The 20268-nt window shown below is 35.5% G+C and overlaps 2 protein-coding genes and 1 long non-coding RNA gene across 5 annotated transcripts; 1 reads left to right on the top strand and 2 right to left on the bottom strand.

Annotated features, from left to right (window-relative positions):
- Positions 1-13752, bottom strand: LOC110846321 (transferrin). The gene is made up of 24 exons (XM_022093026.2): positions 13022-13752; positions 11319-11421; positions 9247-9270; positions 9118-9158; positions 8963-9037; positions 7689-7807; positions 7454-7582; positions 7328-7358; positions 7001-7140; positions 6549-6730; positions 6372-6471; positions 3775-3950; positions 3459-3656; positions 3297-3391; positions 3174-3227; positions 3062-3099; positions 2894-2981; positions 2639-2704; positions 2220-2366; positions 2008-2138; positions 1392-1476; positions 1060-1096; positions 595-616; positions 1-522 (listed from the first exon to the last, which is right to left on the bottom strand). The coding sequence occupies exons 1-24, from the start codon at positions 13110-13112 to the stop codon at positions 295-297; spliced, it is 2400 nt and encodes a 799-aa protein (XP_021948718.2). The 5' UTR covers positions 13113-13752; the 3' UTR covers positions 1-294.
- LOC118434745 lies at positions 10319-13981 on the top strand. Its single transcript, XR_004834222.1, has 3 exons — positions 10319-10418; positions 11332-11428; positions 13868-13981. It is a non-coding gene; the product is annotated as an uncharacterized LOC118434745 (long non-coding RNA).
- A 10-nt stretch (positions 13982-13991) lies between these two features.
- LOC110845743 (tectonin beta-propeller repeat-containing protein) lies at positions 13992-20266 on the bottom strand. Of its 3 annotated transcripts, XM_035848890.1 has the most exons (24): positions 20049-20266; positions 19250-19378; positions 19055-19171; positions 18921-18985; positions 18725-18836; positions 18580-18665; positions 18442-18508; positions 18273-18362; positions 17952-18132; positions 17645-17853; positions 17263-17573; positions 17174-17193; positions 16967-17097; positions 16744-16883; positions 16461-16600; positions 15945-16386; positions 15794-15876; positions 15646-15729; positions 15379-15566; positions 15065-15274; positions 14846-14974; positions 14559-14715; positions 14401-14492; positions 13992-14315 (listed from the first exon to the last, which is right to left on the bottom strand). In XM_035848890.1, the coding sequence occupies exons 1-24, from the start codon at positions 20118-20120 to the stop codon at positions 14133-14135; spliced, it is 3438 nt and encodes a 1145-aa protein (XP_035704783.1). In that variant the 5' UTR covers positions 20121-20266; the 3' UTR covers positions 13992-14132. The 3 variants fall into 3 exon arrangements, with proteins under 3 accessions (XP_035704783.1, XP_021947921.1, XP_021947922.1); XM_022092229.2 differs by having other exon boundaries at positions 16967-17198; XM_022092230.2 differs by having other exon boundaries at positions 16967-17198; positions 19250-19413; positions 20049-20189.
- Between the last annotated feature and the right edge of the window lie 2 nt (positions 20267-20268).

Here is a 20268-nt window from a genome sequence, read left to right as displayed (position 1 = left end):
TTTTTCCTCAAAAGTGTATGAAATTTTTACTACTCGAGTTCATATTATCGTTACTTTGTAAGATTTATGTACATATAATAAGAATGTATTTACTATACATAATACATATGAATCGTAACTAATTAAAATTTCATACAATTTGTGCAAGTAAGATATGTCATAATACTTGTATGATACATGGCAAAATTATTTATATCGTGTAAAAGTAACAACATTGCATTGATTCGCTGAAAGAAATATTATGAGAACAAGTTGCAAGTGGGTAAAATTAAAGCATTTTGCACGTTCTGGACATCAGTCAAAGACGATCGGACAAGACAATATAAAAGAAGTAATCAAAAGAAGAATGGATTGGTTGATAACATTTGAAGAATTGCAGTCATCCACATCTCTCAATATTCGTTGAGCATACTGCTGATCATAAACCACATCTTTATTGGCTGACACGTAGCGTCCATAGGAATCAATCCTTCGAGTACCGAACCCTTCATCTGTTAACGGTACCAGACCAGTAGAGATGTCCTGTGTGCAAACAGAGGTATTAATAAGCAGGCATACACTTAATAACAGTAGGTATGCAGAAGGTGAAAGTACCTTGAAGAGTAGATTTGGAACTCTAAAAATAAATAAAAATTCATTTGTGTTATTTTTCCCTCTCAACTCCATTGCCCACCTGAATATCTGTTCATTGTGTATGTCACCTAACGTCCCCGACGTTAGGTGAAACTCTAACGTCTCTACTATACTCCTACAGATTTCAACCTGTACTTATTTCCAACCTCGCTCAAAATCAAAACAAACCCTTTTTGAAACGCTTTCACTCCCAATATTTTCTCACTAGTTAAATATTCAAAATGATTGGGCAGAAGAATCTGCAGAATACGATGGACTTTTGAATTTTAGAAACATTGGAAGAAAGAGTATAATAGAGAATAACGTTCAAGAAGACAGACTTATTCAAAGCTTTTACATGAACCAATCAAAGCATCAAAGGAAGTGAAAGATTGATTAATAAACTTATTGTTTGCTTTCCATAATATGTAAATTATTCGCACTTACCCATAAAATGGCCCAAAAAGTCTCAATACGGTTTGTTCTGAAAGTTAAATTCATATAGATAAATGTAATTTACTAAAACAAATTACAGTAAGTTTGAACATCATACTCATATCGTGCTCATACAACTCACACTACCAGACTGGGTGTTTGTTAACTAATGCGTCTGTTGCTTAAAAACTTTATCCATGTAATGCTTAATTACAAATCAGGTAAATGATTCATTATGGAACCAAGGAGGTGGTACGATGGAGGATGTATGAGTGACGATGAAGATACGATTTGTCTTTCCAATTACTGCTTAAATATACGAGTAATAAATTATAATCACTTGCCTGGATGAAACGTCTCTGAAGCTTTAAGCAGAGTGAGTCGAATATCTTCTCGCTCGACATAATCTTTATCCTCTCCTGTGATAACCTGCAATGTTCAAGTATGATTAACAGAATCTTTGATTTAATTATGGTCTTGAATTGTTCAAAACGAGAGTCTAGGATGGAGGTAACTGGAGGAAGACAGACGATAAAAGGTGTAAGTCAACCTGTTCCGTCTCACAAAGCATGCAGTTTACTTCTAACGATTTGTCAGCACTATTTACAGCCATATATACTATTTACATGCTGGCCGTTAAGTTGAGGGGTCTCCGACTACGGCCTTGACCAATTTATCGTAATTGTTAAATCCAATTAAAAACCTGACAGACTAAAAGCGAATATTGAACTTGTAAATGAGCTTAGAAAAAAATCCATCCGGAGAAATTAAACATAGAACAATTAATTCTGCTCCACACAATCTTTGGAATGAAATATATATATGATAAGAACCAATCTAATCACTGTGTAATGATACAAAAGCATCGAAAAATCAATGGGGCAGCGTAAGGAGAGTGGTCCGCATTTCATGTGTTAATTTTCGGGAGTGCTTCTCTAGCAGAATTCGTCTATAAATTACCTTATCTGCAGGTATTTTACCCCAGTGACATTGTCGAAATTCTGTTACTGCACGGCTTGGTCCAATGGGACAGACCAGCCTGAATTGAGCGGAGAGCAGTCCAGCCGCCCACGTGGCGTTCGCAAGTCCATCTGTAAGTGACATATGCATATTTGAAAAAAATACACATTCACACAATCATACAAATTCGTGGAGAATATTAATCTAAATACCTGTATTTAAAAGTGGCGTAAGGTGGTCCACGAAGGCAACGTCGGCTGCAAGAGTTGGTAAACACCGGAATGCACCAAGATCACCATAAAACCCTTCCAGCTCGTTATTTGCGCAAAAATTTTCTTCCGTATTGAGGGCCGGAGCATCTGAAATTTAAATTAAACCAATTCATATGAAAATCAGGACATATGTATTTGTGCAGAATATGTACATTCTTTATTTTGTGGATTTTTTTCTTAAATTATGGTTCTGAATTTTTTAAAGGTTAGGGTTTTAATGTACGACTCCTATGTAGTAAGGTTTTCGACATTCTTTTTTTGCAATCGATAACAATGCAAGCTCGGTGATATCCATACAAATAAGTGAATAAGTACAAAGTTAGTAATATTCTGACGATAATCAAGTGCCTACTACATACCTAGACTGGCACCAACGCAGAGAGAGCAAAGACTTTCAGGAAGTTGAAGATTCTGATCTCTGGCTCCTGGAAAAAGATTTTAACATCAGCTTACTTGCTCAACCAACACATGTCCGAATGTGAAATAAATAAAGAGGCAAAATGAGACTAAGCATGAATACCAAAATAATTGCATTTCATCAGTTATTGATTAATAAAAGCCATCAATTAATACTTTTTTGAGATACCTGGATTTATAATAATTATTACTCATACCTGGAACACAGCTACTTGCAAAAAAACTGGCCAAAGCTCGTCCAAATTGGCATTGCTGAGGATATATTAGTCCACTATCTCGAAGCACCTAACACCAGTTTACGATAGCACTGTACATGCACATTTATACATTATATACTTATTTCTTGTTGTGGTTATTAGCCATACAATCAAAGGAATGTTCCACCCGGTCAAACTGCTCACAGCTGCAATTTAATATGTACAGCCTTTTGTGAGAACAAAAATAAGAGCACAGTATGTACGTAGTACAACAACTTACATCCATGACATGATCGTTTTCCTCGTAAATCGACAATCGTTTGGATGCCAGAGTCTAGAATTAATTAATTAAAGTAGTCCAGATAAACTTGACCAGGGAGTCCGATGTCGATCGATCACTCACCAACTCTGACGACAGCGACCGCATATCGAGCAGCATCAGCGTCTTCATCACCAAACCGCTCGGCTTCGGACAGAATTGGCGTCAGCCGCATTTTCCTGTGCAGTTATTTGTGTTTGTAACGTTATTTTCTAAATGTTCACAAAACAAGAAGACGTTCAGTACCTGGACGCCACGTATGCTTCTCGACTGTCTACACTTGTGAAATCCGCTTGGCCAATGGCAATTTTACGCATACAATCCTCCTTGGACTCTCCAACAACGCAGTCGAAATATGGCAAAATTCTTCTGCCATATGAAGCCATCCGGAAAGCCATGCATTTAAGTTTTTCAATCTCGTTCCTCACACAGAATCTTAGTGTTCTGAAAGCGAATTAAAATATTCCATGTAGTAATTGAATAATTTATGCACAGAATGGAAAGTACAAAAACACAGTAGTTTTAGATTAATTATTACGTAATAACCTTCGTACATACTCACCTGCGATTGGGACACGTGGGTTTTTCAATAGTCATTGTATAGTTCCCTCTATCCAAATAAGCTAGTGGGGTTACAGTGTTGGCGACAGTAGCAGGCACATGAAACTCTATATCTTGGATCCTAAATTCTAAGATGTCGCCCAACCAATTAATTACAGTTGGCGTTCCTGTGATAAGCTGGAACACAGAATGCAGGTATTAGAAAACTACTTGGGCATCATTCCAGACGTCCAAAAATAATTTAGAGTCCAAAATAAGAATCGACACTTCCAATAAACTCTTTTCATAAAGTCATTATTCCCCCTTCCATCAACGATTAGATTCATTTCAGGGTGCATAAACATTTTTGTTGTCCGTGGTTTCTCCTAAGGGGGTGGTGCAAGGATGAATTTTTTTTTCAAAAAAATCGAAAAATCAAAAGTTGGGGAATTGCATGCAATTTTCCCATGAATTTGGTTGTCAACCACACATTAGAAATGAAATAAATGCGTTTTATCCTGGTCTTCATCTCTGAAGATGAGGAATAAAGTTTGAAGATTCATAAAATCGGTCAAGTGGTTGACCAGTGGTGGTCATATGAGTTGGATGAGGTCGTTGGGACAGAATACTATAATTTCTAATATTTGGTTGACAACCAAATTCATGGGAAAATTGCATGCAATTCCCCAACTTTTGATTTTTCGATTTTTTTCTTAGGTGAGGCAAAAGTAACAATGGGTGCCCGCAAAAAAGTGTCACCATGGTTACGGCGAAGCCTAAGTATGCTTTCGTATACACCCTTTGAAACTGTCAGCGAGGCTTGAGCCTAAACGGTTAATCCTACGCAAATGGTGTAAAGAGCAATCGTGCAGAGGAGAATTAGGAGATTTGGTTTTTCAATATGTCCGATAGAAAAGTTTTATTCTTCGCTCTCAAATTTGAATTTGAAACTTTAAAATCAAAATTTGAGATACTTGTGCTACAGGACTATATGCATAAAACCTGATTTTATTATGCAGAAATCGGTTGTGCGTCATTTAAAACAAATCCGACTGAGATCGGTCAAAAACTGAAAGAGTTTTGATGGAAGCATCTGAAACCATTCATGTTGCTAACCAAGAATTACAATATTCCTAGTTGGTTGCTACTAGCTATCAATATAACAATTTTCCAAATACAAGTAGTTGTGTTAGGCAATTCTAATTTGTCAAATTAATTGGTCAATTGTACTTTCCATTTTTGGCCAATCGCACAAAAACTTTCCTCTTGATCAGTGTTGGGCACGATTATTAATCCATATTAATTACAAATTCTTTTGCAAATTCAAATTTCAATAATTTTATATTTAAGTACTGTGTCAAATTTACAAATTTTAAATTTGAACATCCTATATGCATATATTTTGGATTTAAATGTTTATAAGTTCATTTTGTAATTTATAATCTAATCCAGATTAAATAATCTTCCTCCCTAATCCAGATTGTTCTCGTGAAATAACTAATCCTCGTAAAACCTAATATCTGAAAAATTATTATCTGCTAAATTAATTAAAAAATTTGGATTATTTGATCCTTAATTTTGCGACCCCTTGTACATATTTTCAACTAATTTTGTAATGAAAAAGATTCAAGACATTCGGTCTTCATTTAAAAAAGTTTAACAATTTTGAGGTGTAATTAATTGTCTGAAAATGTGCATCACCTAAAATTCATGAAATAAAATAATTTTAAAAAAGCTTGCTTAGGCGAGGCGCTGCTAAAAGTGAAAAACAAGGCCTCTGGCATATCTTTTAAATATCTCGTACCTTTATCATTGTGACAGGAGTTGGTGGCTTTGCATCACCGCGAGGCCAAACATTTTACGCCAAGCCTCTAGCAATTAAGAATATATTCTCAAGAATTCGCAAGAACCTAATCTGGGTTCACGTCAAAATTATCATTTATCACTTTTTAGTTCGTACTGAAAACTAGTTGTTTTAATATGTAAATAAAATTAGGAAATACCCTCGCATTGTTATTCGTGCGTCGGCATCTTAATTTTTTGCATAACACCTATTGAAAATTGTGTACATCCATCAAATTTTAATAGCTACCTGAATTACTGGTTAACTATCGAATTTAATCATTAGCTAAATAAACATTATTGATCATATTGGTCCTCTGCATAATAATTTTACAAAATCCACGCAATTTATTACCCTTTCGAAGCAATAAGTTTGTTTAAGCGTTCACACATATAGATACAATTTTAACTAGCAATAATTGAATTTCTTAGAAGAAAATGTAAGTAATAAACGTCGTGGTATGGTAAACGGTAAAAATGTTTGGCCTCGCGGTGAGACAAAGCCACCAACTCCTGTTACAATGATAAAGGTACGAGATATTTAAAAGATATGCCAGAGGCCTTGTTTTTCACTTTTAGCAGCGCCTCGCCTAAGCAAGCTTTTTTAAAATTATTTTATTGAAAAAAAATTCATCCTTGCACCACCCCCTTAGGAGAAACCACGGACAACAAAAATGTTTATGCACCCTGGATTCATTTGCATAATCTCATAATTCGAGGGACATGGCATTATTTAGTATGTGACGCTTTTATGAAAAATAATAATTCATGAATTACTTGGGCTCCCACGCTTCTGTACAAACTGATCTGCTGTTGAATGTCTGCGATCGTAGTTGGTGATGAAAGTCTGTTGGTGACAATGAAGCTGCGCCAAGGTCTGTCCATCCAAAAAACTTATTAGTTAGTAGATTTCATGGCAAAAGAAAAAAATACTAGAAATTGAACTATTGATACCTTCCAGCCCATGTACATGGGGTGGTTGTTCCAATTGGAAGAGAGCTTCCATCAGGACACAAAAATGAGTATTCAGATGCGCTCAGAGATGCTCGATTATTTCCATCCAGTGTCTGCTGGGGATTAGGCTGTGGCTGTTGTCCTTGTTGGGACGGAGGAATGTTTCCGAAATATTGATACACCTGTAAAATATACATGATTTATTCTTGGTAGTCTAATCTACCCTGATTATTCATAAAAAATTTTAGAAAACAGTAATGCAAATCGTAGACTTTAAGGGGGTTATCTCTTATTTTAACTTCATTTATATATTTTTATTTTGCAGAGTGCAATTTATGTATGGACACAATAGCGAAAACTTAGCTGTGGAAATACGAAGCGATGCATAATAATAAGTGTCATAAAATGTTTGGGAGCTATGTGTCTTCATAAAATTGCCTGAAGCAAAGTACCGTCTCAAGACGTGTCCAGCTGATGTCCCCGTTATTCTCCGTTAAACATCTTAAGGCACCCCGGAATCCTGAGTACTTGTCGTCCTCCCTGCAGAGCCTTGTGTTGGAACAAAGCTGACATAACTTTGGGTATCGTTGCTCTGCAAAATACATACATTCCAATATTTCACTACAGTCTCACACCGGTACGCGAAAAGTAGTCACATTAGTGAATTGAAAAACTTTGTTATTACATCAATACATCTATATTAGTCGAGCCTAAGATGAGCTACATTACATATGCAAGATGTGCAATTAGTTATTGTAATATAATTGGTTTACACTCACTCAGTTCCAGGTCGGTTCGATCATCTGGAGCCTGTAATAAGGAATAGTATATGTACATAAATATAATCATGCAGTTTTGGACAAGGTCTTTAAAGTTGGTCAACCACATGTAAAAATGGTGTATACCCATTTTCCTGGAACACAGCTTTCCCCGAAGAAATGAGATGCAGAGGCAATTTCTCTTTCCACGGTCGTCAAGTCTAATGAGCAATCTTTTACCATTACATTCTTTAACATGAGTCGGGCCAAGGGAACCTATGATACAGAAGTAGACGCGACATTTATTTCTCCCCCACTTGCATTAAGGTTTACGTATGCATTAATTAAAACAATAATCGCCGTAAAATTATAATTCATGTACCTCCCAGCCACTTGTTCTACCGAAAGCTGTATGACACGATTTCTTCCCCTGTAAATCCTTCAATGATCTGATTTGCGCCGAATTCCGAACAATTGCCACCGGCTCGTATTGAAATGACCCTTAGGATCAAAAATAAAAATTTCGATGTAGGTCGCTGATTTATAGAGACAAATTTACAAATTATAATAGCAACATAACATAGCATAACAGCATGTATGTAGTTGATCACAGTTGATGCTTTACATTCACTGTTGACACGCCATTGCATAATTATGTAGACATCAGATAAAATTCTGCTGATGTTTGACAGACATGAGGCTACATGTAGATGTTCTATTCTACATTAAATTGTAGCTGTGCAATGGTTTGTTACTTAAGCTGCAATTTAGTGTGATTTGTATACAATGCAAAAGGTTCTCAATTACTCTTTGCAGACAAAAGACAGAACAATCGTACATGGTTACCTCCATCCAGGGATGACCTTTCGTATGAGGGCCACAAATTTCTACGATCCTTAACACGGACTTTATTCCTCACATTTTGACCACTGATGCTCTCATTTTACTCATCGTTGCAAAAAGGGAGTTTGCAAAAATGCAATTGGCAAAACGCAAACGGAAGTTCAAGGGGTGAGGAAATACTCAAGTTTTTTCACAAATGTGCAAAACGTTTCTTTTGTTTAAGCATTTGCTAGCAACAAACTAAAAAGCAGAGTTAAACATCTTGCAATACGAAAATTATTAATCATTACTATTTGTAATTGTAATTTAGCGATAAATGGCATGCTCAATACGAATGTATTATTTTTCAACTTTACTTTTCTGGACGTGAATATTGCTGGAATATTATTCCATAGTAGCTCAAGCCATAAAGAGCAACATGAATAAGAGTATAGGTAATATATTACACATGTGCCATCATAATTATGCATTTTCAAGGCTTTAGTACTTACGTCGTGGGAAAGTCTAGTATATTTGCCAACTTTCAATTGATAATTAAAACGATGAAGTATAAACAAACTGGGTTTTGGTAGTGCTCTAACCTATAGTGAATCTAGTACAAGCATATATAAAACGCAAGTACTTTACTTATGAATAACCATAAAAATTAAGTGTTCATAGAGCCCGAGTCGGGACGTGGCACTTGTCATTGCTCAGGTCAATCTGATAACTTTGAAAAGAGTTATCGCGGATCAGACAGACTGACAGACGAAGGGACTCGATCGTTCTGCAACCCTTGAGTCGGAATAAAACGCATAATAACAAGAATCAAACCTGCTTGACGGGCAGTTGTACGGATTTCTGTTGCAACGTAGAAAGCATCATGGAAAAAACGGTGAGCAACGTAAACTGGAAAGCATAATATATTGAAGTCATTTAATTAACTACGTGAAATTAAGGGTTATTTTCATTAAGATTTAATTGAAGACCTTCCTCGGGTTCGAGAACTAATAGGTCAGCTTCTCCCTTGCTGTAAAATGGTTAGATCAGAAGGTTAAAATGAATTAATGGATGGAGTGTAAATGAGGCAAAATGAGACGAAGATTAGTCGTGCTTACCTAACCCTGGCAAGACAGTCAATTCTGGAAACAAAGGAAAAACATTGTATTTGCATTTTATTTGATTTCTTCCAGCTTAATGCATGCTATTATTCCAATTAAGTGGATTGAGATGAATGTGATTCCACTTTTTCTGCAGGGCAGTAAACAAAATATGACTGTCAGACTTGTAAGTTGGGAATTTTCATGGTTGTGAATAATTTTATATTTTGTATCCTTTCCTTACAGAAAAACTGACATTTTAGACGTTTAAAGGTCAATTTTGTGCTTTTAAATTAATCATCCTGTTCACAAATGCTGGGAGCATGAATATTATAGAGTAAATTAATCCAAAGAATTACCAGTTAGAACTTGTAATTGCCCATGGATCGAGATAAATTCAATAAGCATTTCTTTTGTTTGCCATATAAAGTCTGACTCATAAAAGCTCATCTTTTCGGCTGCAGCCATGTTTAAAAAATAGCAATGCATCATGTTTTCGTTTAGATTTAATTTATCGATGTGTGTTCCACAATTCTCCAGCTGGGCAAATATGTAGCAGTTTATTTTTTGCTACACCACGTTTATGAATGCATGAATATGTACGTGTGTGGATCAATTTAAAGAACGAGGCACATCATCTTGATCTTCAGTTACTTATTATTCGTGTCATTTTGATATGTGACAGCCTGGACTAGAAGAGCGTCGGAATCCGATTTTTTACCAGCCCTTCCCAAGAAGAAAGAGTAATTTAAAACATCACGATTAACATTTTCAAGCAAGTGTTTTAGTTTTGGCATCTTTGATAACCATCAGACAGAGCATTATTGCCTGCGGTACTTTAAGAGGCTGAGAAATTTGGCAAATTATTCTGTCTCTTTAAACACTCTAAAATGACCACTTATGACAGCTCATCCACCACCATCGCCAATCACACATTTAATGTACCATCACATCACATATTTGCACATGTGCACATGTGTACCAAAACCCTAATGTGATGGTCATGGTCGCATCCATTTAATTGATAAATGTTCATCTCATCAGATGCAGATGATTCGCTTTCAAGGTTTCTTTTGACAGAGATCAGCAGAGGAACGTATAGAGCGGCTCAAAGAGTGGTTGAAAACAAGAGCTGGCAATAATCTGATAAAAGAATGAGTTTAATACGCCTCAGAATAATGGAATAGCAGGTGAGTGAGAAGATTTAAGATTCATTTTCAATTTTCCAAGCCTTTCATGAGGTTTACTACGTATTTACGTACAGGCACAGGTCCATCTGGCTATAGGTTGTGGGACAAAGCAGGATGGACTCTGTTTTGTTTCAGTATATCAGCCAGACGAAAATAAGTATATTATTATATTATTAACACACCTGAGAAGATTCTGGCTGGATGATTCGTAAAAAGAGACTTGGGGACATTATTCACTATCCATTATCCTACTGTGTGAAATGATGTAATTGGAACAAAATGGTTTTTTTGCAACTTAAAAATTATCTTCATAGCTAATATGTTACTCTAGGGTCCAGATTAATACTGGCCCTACCTACCCAACTTACGGATTATGTTAGGTACTGATAGAATCAAAATGAGACTGGCTTGAGGCATTTATTTGTCAAGTGGTCTTCATGCACGATACATAAGATAAATATTCACAGTGTTCGCGCAGTCTTCAAAGAGCCTTTTTCTGTGACCATTTTTTCTGCCATTTACGTACCTACCTTGCTATCGCTACTTTATGTGACCAGTAACTGATTAACCTTATCAGTTCGAAGATCCACAACTCAATCATAATGACCATTAATAATGATACACTAGCATAGCACGCAATTGACTTTTTACAAATTTTACTACCAAACATTAAAGTATTCTATGTAAAACAACATTCCAGATCGCGTTGCAAGTCAAGGTTGAGATGAGACAAATGCGTAAAGGAAAATGACATTAGTTTACTGATTATATGGCTTCAGGAAAGATATGCCACGCAGAATATTGTTGTGTTTGTTTGCTCCTGGTTTTGTTGGATTCACACAAATCGCATTTTTTTCTTTACCAACTTATCTTTAATGTATTTGCATGCTGAATACTTACTTATCGTTTCCAGGAGTACATTCAAACCGACCTCCCTGCGAGGCTGCATCTGCAACCATTTGCTGACACACTGTGAATAGCACATCAGGAACACAGAGCCGATCTGAAAAGTAATTGTTATTAAAAATTAGTAATAATTTTCATAGAATGTGAGGAACATTATCCACTAAATTGAATCATTCGTTGAATATGATGCCATATTAATTTTAACTGTTAGCCATTCAGTTATTATTACTACAGCCATATAAAAGCAATAACTACTAGTAAAGATTTTTAATAATCCACGAGGTTGTTACATGCATCGACATTACACTATTGTAATGGTAATCGATCCAAGGGAATTTCCTCGACCAGTAGTAAACATAATCAAGTTTATGAGAAAATATTGCAATTTCTCACATGACTTAAGCACACCAAGTACCACATAATAACCTAGACCTATGTGGATTACGCATTTAGAGTACATCACAGTTATTCATGCGTCTAGAGTAACATGAACCTGTGTTGGTAGAACAACCCATATAAAAACTTGCATTAATATACTATACACACCTGCCAAACGACTGCAAAAATGTTACAATTTGAAACTCAGTATTTGTGTTTTCTTGGATGATTCTTGGGATATTTTGAATATCATAGTTTCAAATCACTGTAAAACTATACACTGTATCACAATCTATGTGTACCTATATTGTACATATACATACTTATTAGACACAAAACCAACCAATTTGAGAATGCAGAATTATAATTCATCATTCATGGCATATTTATATGATCACACAAGTTGTGGCCACAAGACAATGTCAACCTCAATTAAAATCGTTTACAAATTCAGAATGAGTGCAAGTAAACAACGATTTAGTCTGCATAAAAGTTTCACCAAAATTCTAGAAACCTCTTAATATTAGCAATAACCATAACCAAAGGTTGGCGAGTGACAAAGAGATGAACAGTAATCCTAGGCAGTGTCAACACTTGGGGTTGTCTGTCATGGCCACGGCGTTGGTGCTAATTAGAACTTAATGATTTGGACGTGATAGCTTTCCTTCCTTTTATGCATACATAAGGTGGCGTATTAGAGTATTATAGCTGAGCTGTCAATGAGAAATAATTCGCCATCCATCCATCCACGACACACAAAACTGCTATTTGACACCCTCGCACCACTTTTTCCTTCATTGCTATTCTAGGCCTGGATTACACGGAGCTATTTAATGAGTCAGAATTAGGACCGAGGACTGCAATTAAAATTTAAGTACAAGACTTTAAATTGTCTATGCATCATTTTGAGAGTGACACAGTCATTTGCATTGAATGACTTATCTTTCCTACCCTACTTTAAATACCTCCACCAACAGAAAAATCAACAGAATCTCAGAATATATGTTGAATTTCGACTAAGATTATTGTTTTGGTTCTCATCTTGCCCCATGATATGATTTGGAAACATGATACGATGCATAACAACATGCTGCTGCTGGGAGACAAACAGAGTGAAGATGAGGCAAAATGAGAACCAGAATGAGATTCGACAATTCGTCTCATTTGAGACATTATTGACTGCTAGTTTAAGGCTCGTCATACTTGTGAAGTAATCTGAATTTTCAACCAATTAGGTTATTTGGCTTTACTTATTTTATATCAGAATACACAATAAAACCAATAAATACTTAAAGAGATAACTAAATAAATGTACTTACATTGGCCTGAAATTTGAGATTTAACTAGATAAATACTCGTCAAAATAATAATTCCCCCGACGAGAGGAAACATGGAGTTAATTTTGTACATTGTCACGCTACTATTTTAACAACTATTTAAGGCACAGTAATATTGACACTTTACTTATACTACAAGAAATGTTTTTAATCGTTCATTTTTAGATGTAATTAAATGATTAATGAACTGATGTGAAGATGTGTATTCACTTGATAACACTGTAGTTCTTTATAACCGGGCAGTAGATTCTCTAAATTTTCTCTGAGGACTGAATTTGTCAACTATGCTTGCAGTATTTTTTAATCCTCCAAAAATGTTTTAAAATTTATAAACTGAGTCAACAACTTTTTAAAATATTTTAATGTATGCAACGCTATTAATATGCAAACTTTTGTAAATTTACAGAATCTTAACTACTTATTTAGTTAGAATCCGCACGACTGAGTGAGTAAACAAAGCTTTGGACACCTTAGGACCGTTTTCGCGACTAAAAGCTTAATTTCTTTACTTGGCACATTCCATGAACTGAGAGCACATTAATTTATAGCAATCATGCTTCCTTCAATATTTTACATCATCATGTACGTAGAAGCCTGCCTACCTACCTATTTACCTGGTCAGACCGCAGCACATAGCAGCACAATATACATGGCCATGTCATACATACCAAGCGTGTCGACAACAGTCCATGCCATGGTATTCACTGTAACCAGCCAATGCATGCACCATATGAGACTTAAAAGTTCTGATGCTGCTGATGAATGATTATAGTACTTATTCCCACAGTTAACTGACTGCATGGAAATATTCTTCATTATTTCCTCTAGATGTTTCAACTATGACACCGATTATACGCATTAAAACTACCCTGATGGTTACTGATGAGTCATGGAAATTGCCCAATGGAGGATTTGATTTGTGCCGTATAGTTATAAAGAGAACGAATTGAAATATTTTATCAATATTTTATTGAACATGAATAAAAACAATTGTTTATCACATCAAATTGGGTAAATATTTATACCATGGCGGTATTTTAAAATGATTGTTGAGTGACAGACTGTTCGTAATATATAGTAAAATAAGGGTGTACTATTTGTTGCGACTGAAAGAGCCTGCAACTGAAAAGTGTCGCCAAGGACCTGTGGCAATTAATTCCCATCCTAAACCACCAGGATTATTTTGGCTAATTCCCATGCGCTTAGCAAGAGTACATCGGTAGGTGTCATTCGTCTTCAACAATGCCCAAACGTTTCCATCAGGAGCAACTCCAACCTAGAAATGTTAGTGCATATAAGTATCATGTGCGTACGTAAGACCAGGTCAAATTAACACATGTACTGTAATCACCATAACTCACCTGTAATACACCATCACAAACACGAATCCATTCCCGACCTTCTGGGAAAATAGCCTGCACTTCCGTACGTCGATAAAGAGCATTATTGGTACCTATATCGATACCGATAATTTATAGGTAAATACCGATAATTTATAGGTTAAGAGCATTGTTGGTACCGATGGCCCAAATCGAAGATGACCCAACTTTGACCTGCTTCAAGGGAGTATCATTCGGCCGGTCCAAAAGTTGAAACGAGTGTGCATATCTGATATACGAGAAACCGTCTTTCCCCACGGCCCATATCCTTTGACCATACCAGCCCGAGATGCTTATCTACAGTGGTTGTTACAATTTACGATGAATAAATAAAGATTATTGTATTATACGTATTTATATATAATACCAGATAATAATAATATATAATAATTACTCAATATTTACTCATTTAACCCATTTAACTTACCAAGGGTTTTTCAGATGAAAGGCTATCCCACGCAGTGCCTATTGGGCATTCTGGTGAAATTCCAGATCTCACTACCACATCGCCATTTTCTTGCAAACCCAAAACCTCCCACTCGCAATCTTCGTTCATCTATTAATTAGTAGTCGCAATGTAAATAAGTGTAAGTGTATTATACAAAATCTATATAGATTTTGTAACATTTGCATATGTACAAGTTACCCGAATACTTAAATCAACAAGCTTCATTCCTTCAGCTAATTGCCATGGACCGACGACAGTAAGTCTGGCAACACGTTTCCACCTTCTTCTTCGAACAAAATCATTTATTCGCTTATTGGGGTGATAAGAAGCAGGAAAGTCCACAGCAAACTGCCATCCGTCATCATTTACTCCATGAGGAGTGTCATAATCGACGGCCCAGTCGGCCACCTGCGATTGAATTATCTTCAATTAAATATAAAGTAATAATACTCTTAGTCTAGCAAAATGGCAAGTACAAAATGTGTTGTATATGTATGGTGACATCACATTACCCATGCCCAGCGATTTGAAGGCAGTCGAATGTCTAGTTTTTCCATTCGAATGCGACCACTTTCGTCCGTCCAGCCATGTCTATCAGTTGGCAACATTACATTGCCTGAAAAGCCAGTGGCGGGATTCCACCGTTGATTTTCGTAACAATAATATGTGTGTTCATCCGTAACAACTCCAAGAGAAGTCCCTAAATATGAACGAACAATGAACCATGCATATTTATATTATGCAGTAAATTGCAGTATCATCCGTACATAACAACTTACCGTCAACTTTTTGCTGTTTTGATGATCCAGTAAAACACCAAACTTTTAAATCATAACCTATTGCCCAAGCTGAGCCGTTGGAACCTGCACAAGATATTATCTACTAATAATTTTTTTCAGGACAATTAAATTAGTGATTAGATAGCACCTGCTTCGACCTTATAGAAGTGGCCAGGTAACTGTTGCGTAACAAATTCTAAATCGTAGCTTTCTCCAAGTTTTGGATCATATCTGTAACATATAAACATAATTTGTAGATTAATTAATTATATACCCTTTTGTTAAAGATAATTGAATACCTTGCACTAGAAACATTAATATCACCATAAACGAACAAATTACAGATGCATTTTGGCGAAACTCGATGCTTGAAACTAAATATAAACTTTGTTTTCTTTTGAGTAATAGTTGTAATAATATGAGTCTGTGTGCATTCAATGCACATTGTGTAACTCATGCCTTCTCTAAATGGGAATACGCCGTCCCTTTCTTCTTCACCCCATTCTCCATTATCATACGAGTTTCGAATAACACATGCGTCAGAAAATCGTGGATTGTAGTGGAATGCATTGACTGCTTCGGTATTTCCTTTTAGATTAATTGAAAACCTCTCTGCTCCTTTAGGTATACTTATATCTAATAACAATGAGCTGTCTGGCATAAATCCTCGAACAAGGGGGTAGTGAAATTGGAAATCGCCATTAGGTTCCGAAGTCACAACCTCTGCTTCGACTGGACCCTCTTATAAATTAAACTCAATAAGTGAAAGTGATTGCATGATTACGTACTTGAGTAACTAACTATTGTATTCAAACCTAGAATTTTAATTTGTCCGGCTCGATGTATTTCAGCATCGCGAGTGACTATCCAAATGTCTGCAATAGAAAAGTCTTCCAAAGGACGTAATGCTAGCTCTGATATACTTTCATGCCATTCTTCCGTGTCCTTTTCATTCCTAAATAAACATGGGATAAATAAGAAAAGATACAATAATATTCATTTATGTATATTATTGGTTAAACATTTAAGAAATAAGTGGTGACTTTTTCTTATTAATAATATTATATAATAATAATAATATTATAAGAATACACATACATGAATTTAAAGGTAACATATTCTGCAACACCGGGTTCTAAGCTATTTCTTATTCTGCATGTCAAAGTATTCACACCAGCCACAGTTCCAAAAATTGACAATACATCACCAACAGAGCACAGCCATGTTTTTTCAAGATTCTATTATTGAACATGAAACCAATAAGTTAGTAAAGTTAGTATAACCAATTCAGACTACATAGTTCAATTGAATTCAATATTACCTCATGAAACATTAAATGATTATTGTTGGAAATTTCCAAATGACCATCTAACCACCGCTTGTTTCTGGACAAATGCAAAAATTTCACTCTGACTGATTTACTCCATGATGTTGACGATGGTTCAAGCGCGTCTGGATATGAAAAATTAGTCCTTTTCAATTTGAGCTTTTGAAGATCTTGTAAAATATCTTCGCGCCATGGACCTACTTCCAAATCTGTTTCTACTCCTGTTCTGAAAGTTAAAGTACTATCTTAATACGGCTACAGATTTGAATTCTATTCCATTATTCTCCAACCTCAAGCAGGAGGCACATGCTCCATCAACCCAACAGAAAGAATTAGGAATCGTGGAATTAGATGAATCAGAAACATTGTTAGTTCCAATTGATGTTGATGGAGGAACATCTGGCCTTAAGGATACAAGGCTTTCCATGCTATCAGCCTTCCCATCCATCATGTCATTTGATACAGTGGAGACTACAGACAATGAATCCCAATCGGCATCTTTCAGTACAGGTTTCCAACTTTGACCATATTTTTGATCTTCCGAAATACCAACTCGGAGGAACAAGCAGCTAAATTCTTCATCAGATAATGCCAAAACAATCTAAACAAAAACATTATTTTGTCAACGATCATGAAGTACGTGTGGTAGTAGCTGACGTGTTGAAGTCTTACATCATCTTTCATTCCTACAGCAATATTTTTCATCTGTCCTGGCAACTCAATCCATTCGAACATCGGTTCTCTCTGTTGCACAATATCTGGCCAATTACCCTTTAGTACCCAACACTTTTTGTCTCTCGTAATTGCCCATAAACAATTTGTTCCTGCAGAAATTTGCAGCAACCCTCCCGGTGGACCGGGAGATTCCAGCCAATCAGAGCCTACCAAGATTTGTGTATAAAATTATGCGATAATACTTGCATAAGTTACTCCATGCGATGTAATTCGTTTGATATGATTAAAAGAAAGTACGTATTACCCTGTGGATTCTTGGGCGTGAGACCAATTCGATAAAAAAATGTGCCAGTCCAACTTACAACAAATGGAGTTCCATTCCTTGCTACCGTTACTTGACAAGCTTCAAGGCCTTTTCTAATCGGGATATGTTTCCAGTGAAGTCCTTCAGGATTGCTTGTGGTAGTGTTATTTCGAAAATATACCTGAAAATACATCCCGATATTTAATTTCTGAACAATATACAAATATTTGCATATTGTTATATGTTGTATGTTTAATGTTATATATTGAAGGTAACAATGTTATATATTGCGGGTTATATATTTCTAAGAGGGTGAATTACCTCCCCAAGGATTGAAACAGCCCACAAGCAACATGTTTCTGGAGTTGAAAGATTATTTAATCCTCCAACTGCAACATCAATAAATGGCTCCTGACAAAAAAAACATATGAAAATTACTCAGTGTAGATTAATGGATGAGAATGTTGTAAACATTATACTAGAAGACTACTTGTGTATGGTCTTGATGAAGGGACTCTATTTTATTCCAACGATTAGTTCCGACAAATTTCCGATATCTGAAAAGTTCAAATAAAATGTTCTCCCATAAATGTTTGAATAAATTGCTCATACGTTTTAAAACTCGTACCTGAAAAGTTTTCTTCTTCTTACAAATGACTTAAAAGTCTTTTCTGGGTGGTATGTAGCTGGAAAATCTAAGGCATACGTCCATCCCTTGAAAAACAAAGACGGTTTTTGTAAACATAAATCAATTAGAAAAGAATAGTTAATACCTCAGCAATCAACTCATTTTCAAAGGTATTTTCTATTTGCCAATCACATTCCCATTTCCATGCGTCCGACGGTAATTTATCACTTTTCTCACGTGGTTCAGTACCACTTTCGCTTAATAAAATAAATATAATAAAAATAATCTTCTTAATAGATTATTATTACTGGAATATTACTAGTAGCTTCCTATTAATATACCTTGAGAATGGGGCCCGATCCGTTGGTAAAAGGTGCTTGCCAAAACCATCAATCGGATTCCACCTCTGGAGAAATAAAAAAAACTAGTTCTCTACAACATTTCAAGGACACAAAAAACATTTGTTCAACTCAACCTGATTTTCCCATATTTCTTCCCTCACTCGAATTCCTATATCACGTTTTGGTACATATACGTATATTTGATGATCCGAGCCGATTCCCCACAATATATGCGAGAAAGAAACCAGCCTCTACAGAGAAAAGAAAAATAGCAAATATCCATCAGTTTTAATCAAACGAATCTTTAATGAGTATTTAATGACATTAACCTTAATATTGACATTTGTTGGATTATGAAGACGAGTCCAAGCAGGTGGATTTGAATTCCCAAGGGCCCACACTTTCCCATTATAATCTACTCCATACACGGTCGAGTCGCTTTCCTTACTGAACGACATCTAAATATCCCCAGTTGTTCTTATTTTACCACAACCTAAGCATTAGTTCTTTGTAAATATACTTATATTACAATATATACAATACATATATACATACATATACAATACATATACAATATATCCTCTTAAACCTCTAATGACGCAGAGGAACCTCATATTGGTTTTTAATGCATGCTTAATTTCACTTTTAAACTATATGATTGCAATATGGGGGTCCTCTTGTGCAAAAAATTTGAAAATAATTGAAAAAGGTGTGCGACATGTCGCAAGAGTCATTTTAGGTCGCAAAAGCTATGAACCAATTTGTAGCATAATGCAGAACGAACTGAAATGGATGTTACCTAAACAAAACTATTATTATAAATCTCTATGTTTTTTATATTCACTACAGAATAACGAAATCCCATTTTTTGAAGGTTTTATTAAAAAATGCATGACTTTTTATAGATATCTAACCAGATCCGCTCTTAATTTGAGAGGTAACTTCTGTCCAAGAAACAGAATCGGAGAGAGAAGTATACATTATTTGACAAATTTACGACAAATTCATGTAATGTGAAATACTAATATGTCAGGCATAACGAGCTTTTGTAAAGAAGCAAGCTTGATTAATTAATAAATAAAAATTACATGTATGTGAATGTTTAAATATTGCCAAAACACAAGTTACCATTAAAATCGACTCATTCGTAGATGCCAATACAAGCATCAATTGGCAATTAGTATTCCTACAAGAGCACATAAATTTCAGATTGTAGAATGATATAATTTATCCGTTGAATCCAAATTTTTAGGAAGGAAACAGGTGTCTGCAGGTGAATGTGAACTTGTATTTTTCACTTTGTATGATTCATTTGTTTTGGTTTTGAAGGTAGTTGGTTTTGGCGCAC

Source organism: Folsomia candida, unplaced genomic scaffold (assembly GCF_002217175.1).
Source record: "Folsomia candida strain VU population unplaced genomic scaffold, ASM221717v1 Fcan01_Sc003, whole genome shotgun sequence".
NCBI lineage: Eukaryota > Metazoa > Arthropoda > Collembola > Entomobryomorpha > Isotomidae > Folsomia > Folsomia candida.
The sequence above is the reverse complement of the archived record's forward strand: the minus strand, read 5'-3'. Positions and strand labels throughout refer to the sequence as shown.

What these genes read in the sequence shown, in the direction of transcription:
- LOC110846321 (XM_022093026.2), bottom strand. Translation starts at nt 13,112, where the DNA reads ATGTACAAAATTAACTCCATGTTTCCTCTCGTCGGGGGAATTATTATT. An exon ending in GACTGTCTTGCCAGGGTTAG is followed by an intron (nt 9,159 to 9,246) that starts GTAAGCACGACT and finishes ACCATTTTACAG; the next exon opens with CAAGGGAGAAGCTGACCTAT. An exon ending in CTTTTTGGGCCATTTTATGG is followed by an intron (nt 617 to 1,059) that starts GTAAGTGCGAAT and finishes ATTTATTTTTAG; the next exon opens with AGTTCCAAATCTACTCTTCA.
- LOC110845743 (XM_022092229.2), bottom strand. Translation starts at nt 20,120, where the DNA reads ATGTGCTCTTGTAGGAATACTAATTGCCAATTGATGCTTGTATTGGCA. An exon ending in CGAATGAGTCGATTTTAATG is followed by an intron (nt 19,379 to 20,048) that starts GTAACTTGTGTT and finishes GGGGATATTTAG; the next exon opens with ATGTCGTTCAGTAAGGAAAG. An exon ending in AGAAGAAGAAAACTTTTCAG is followed by an intron (nt 18,509 to 18,579) that starts GTACGAGTTTTA and finishes TGAACTTTTCAG; the next exon opens with ATATCGGAAATTTGTCGGAA.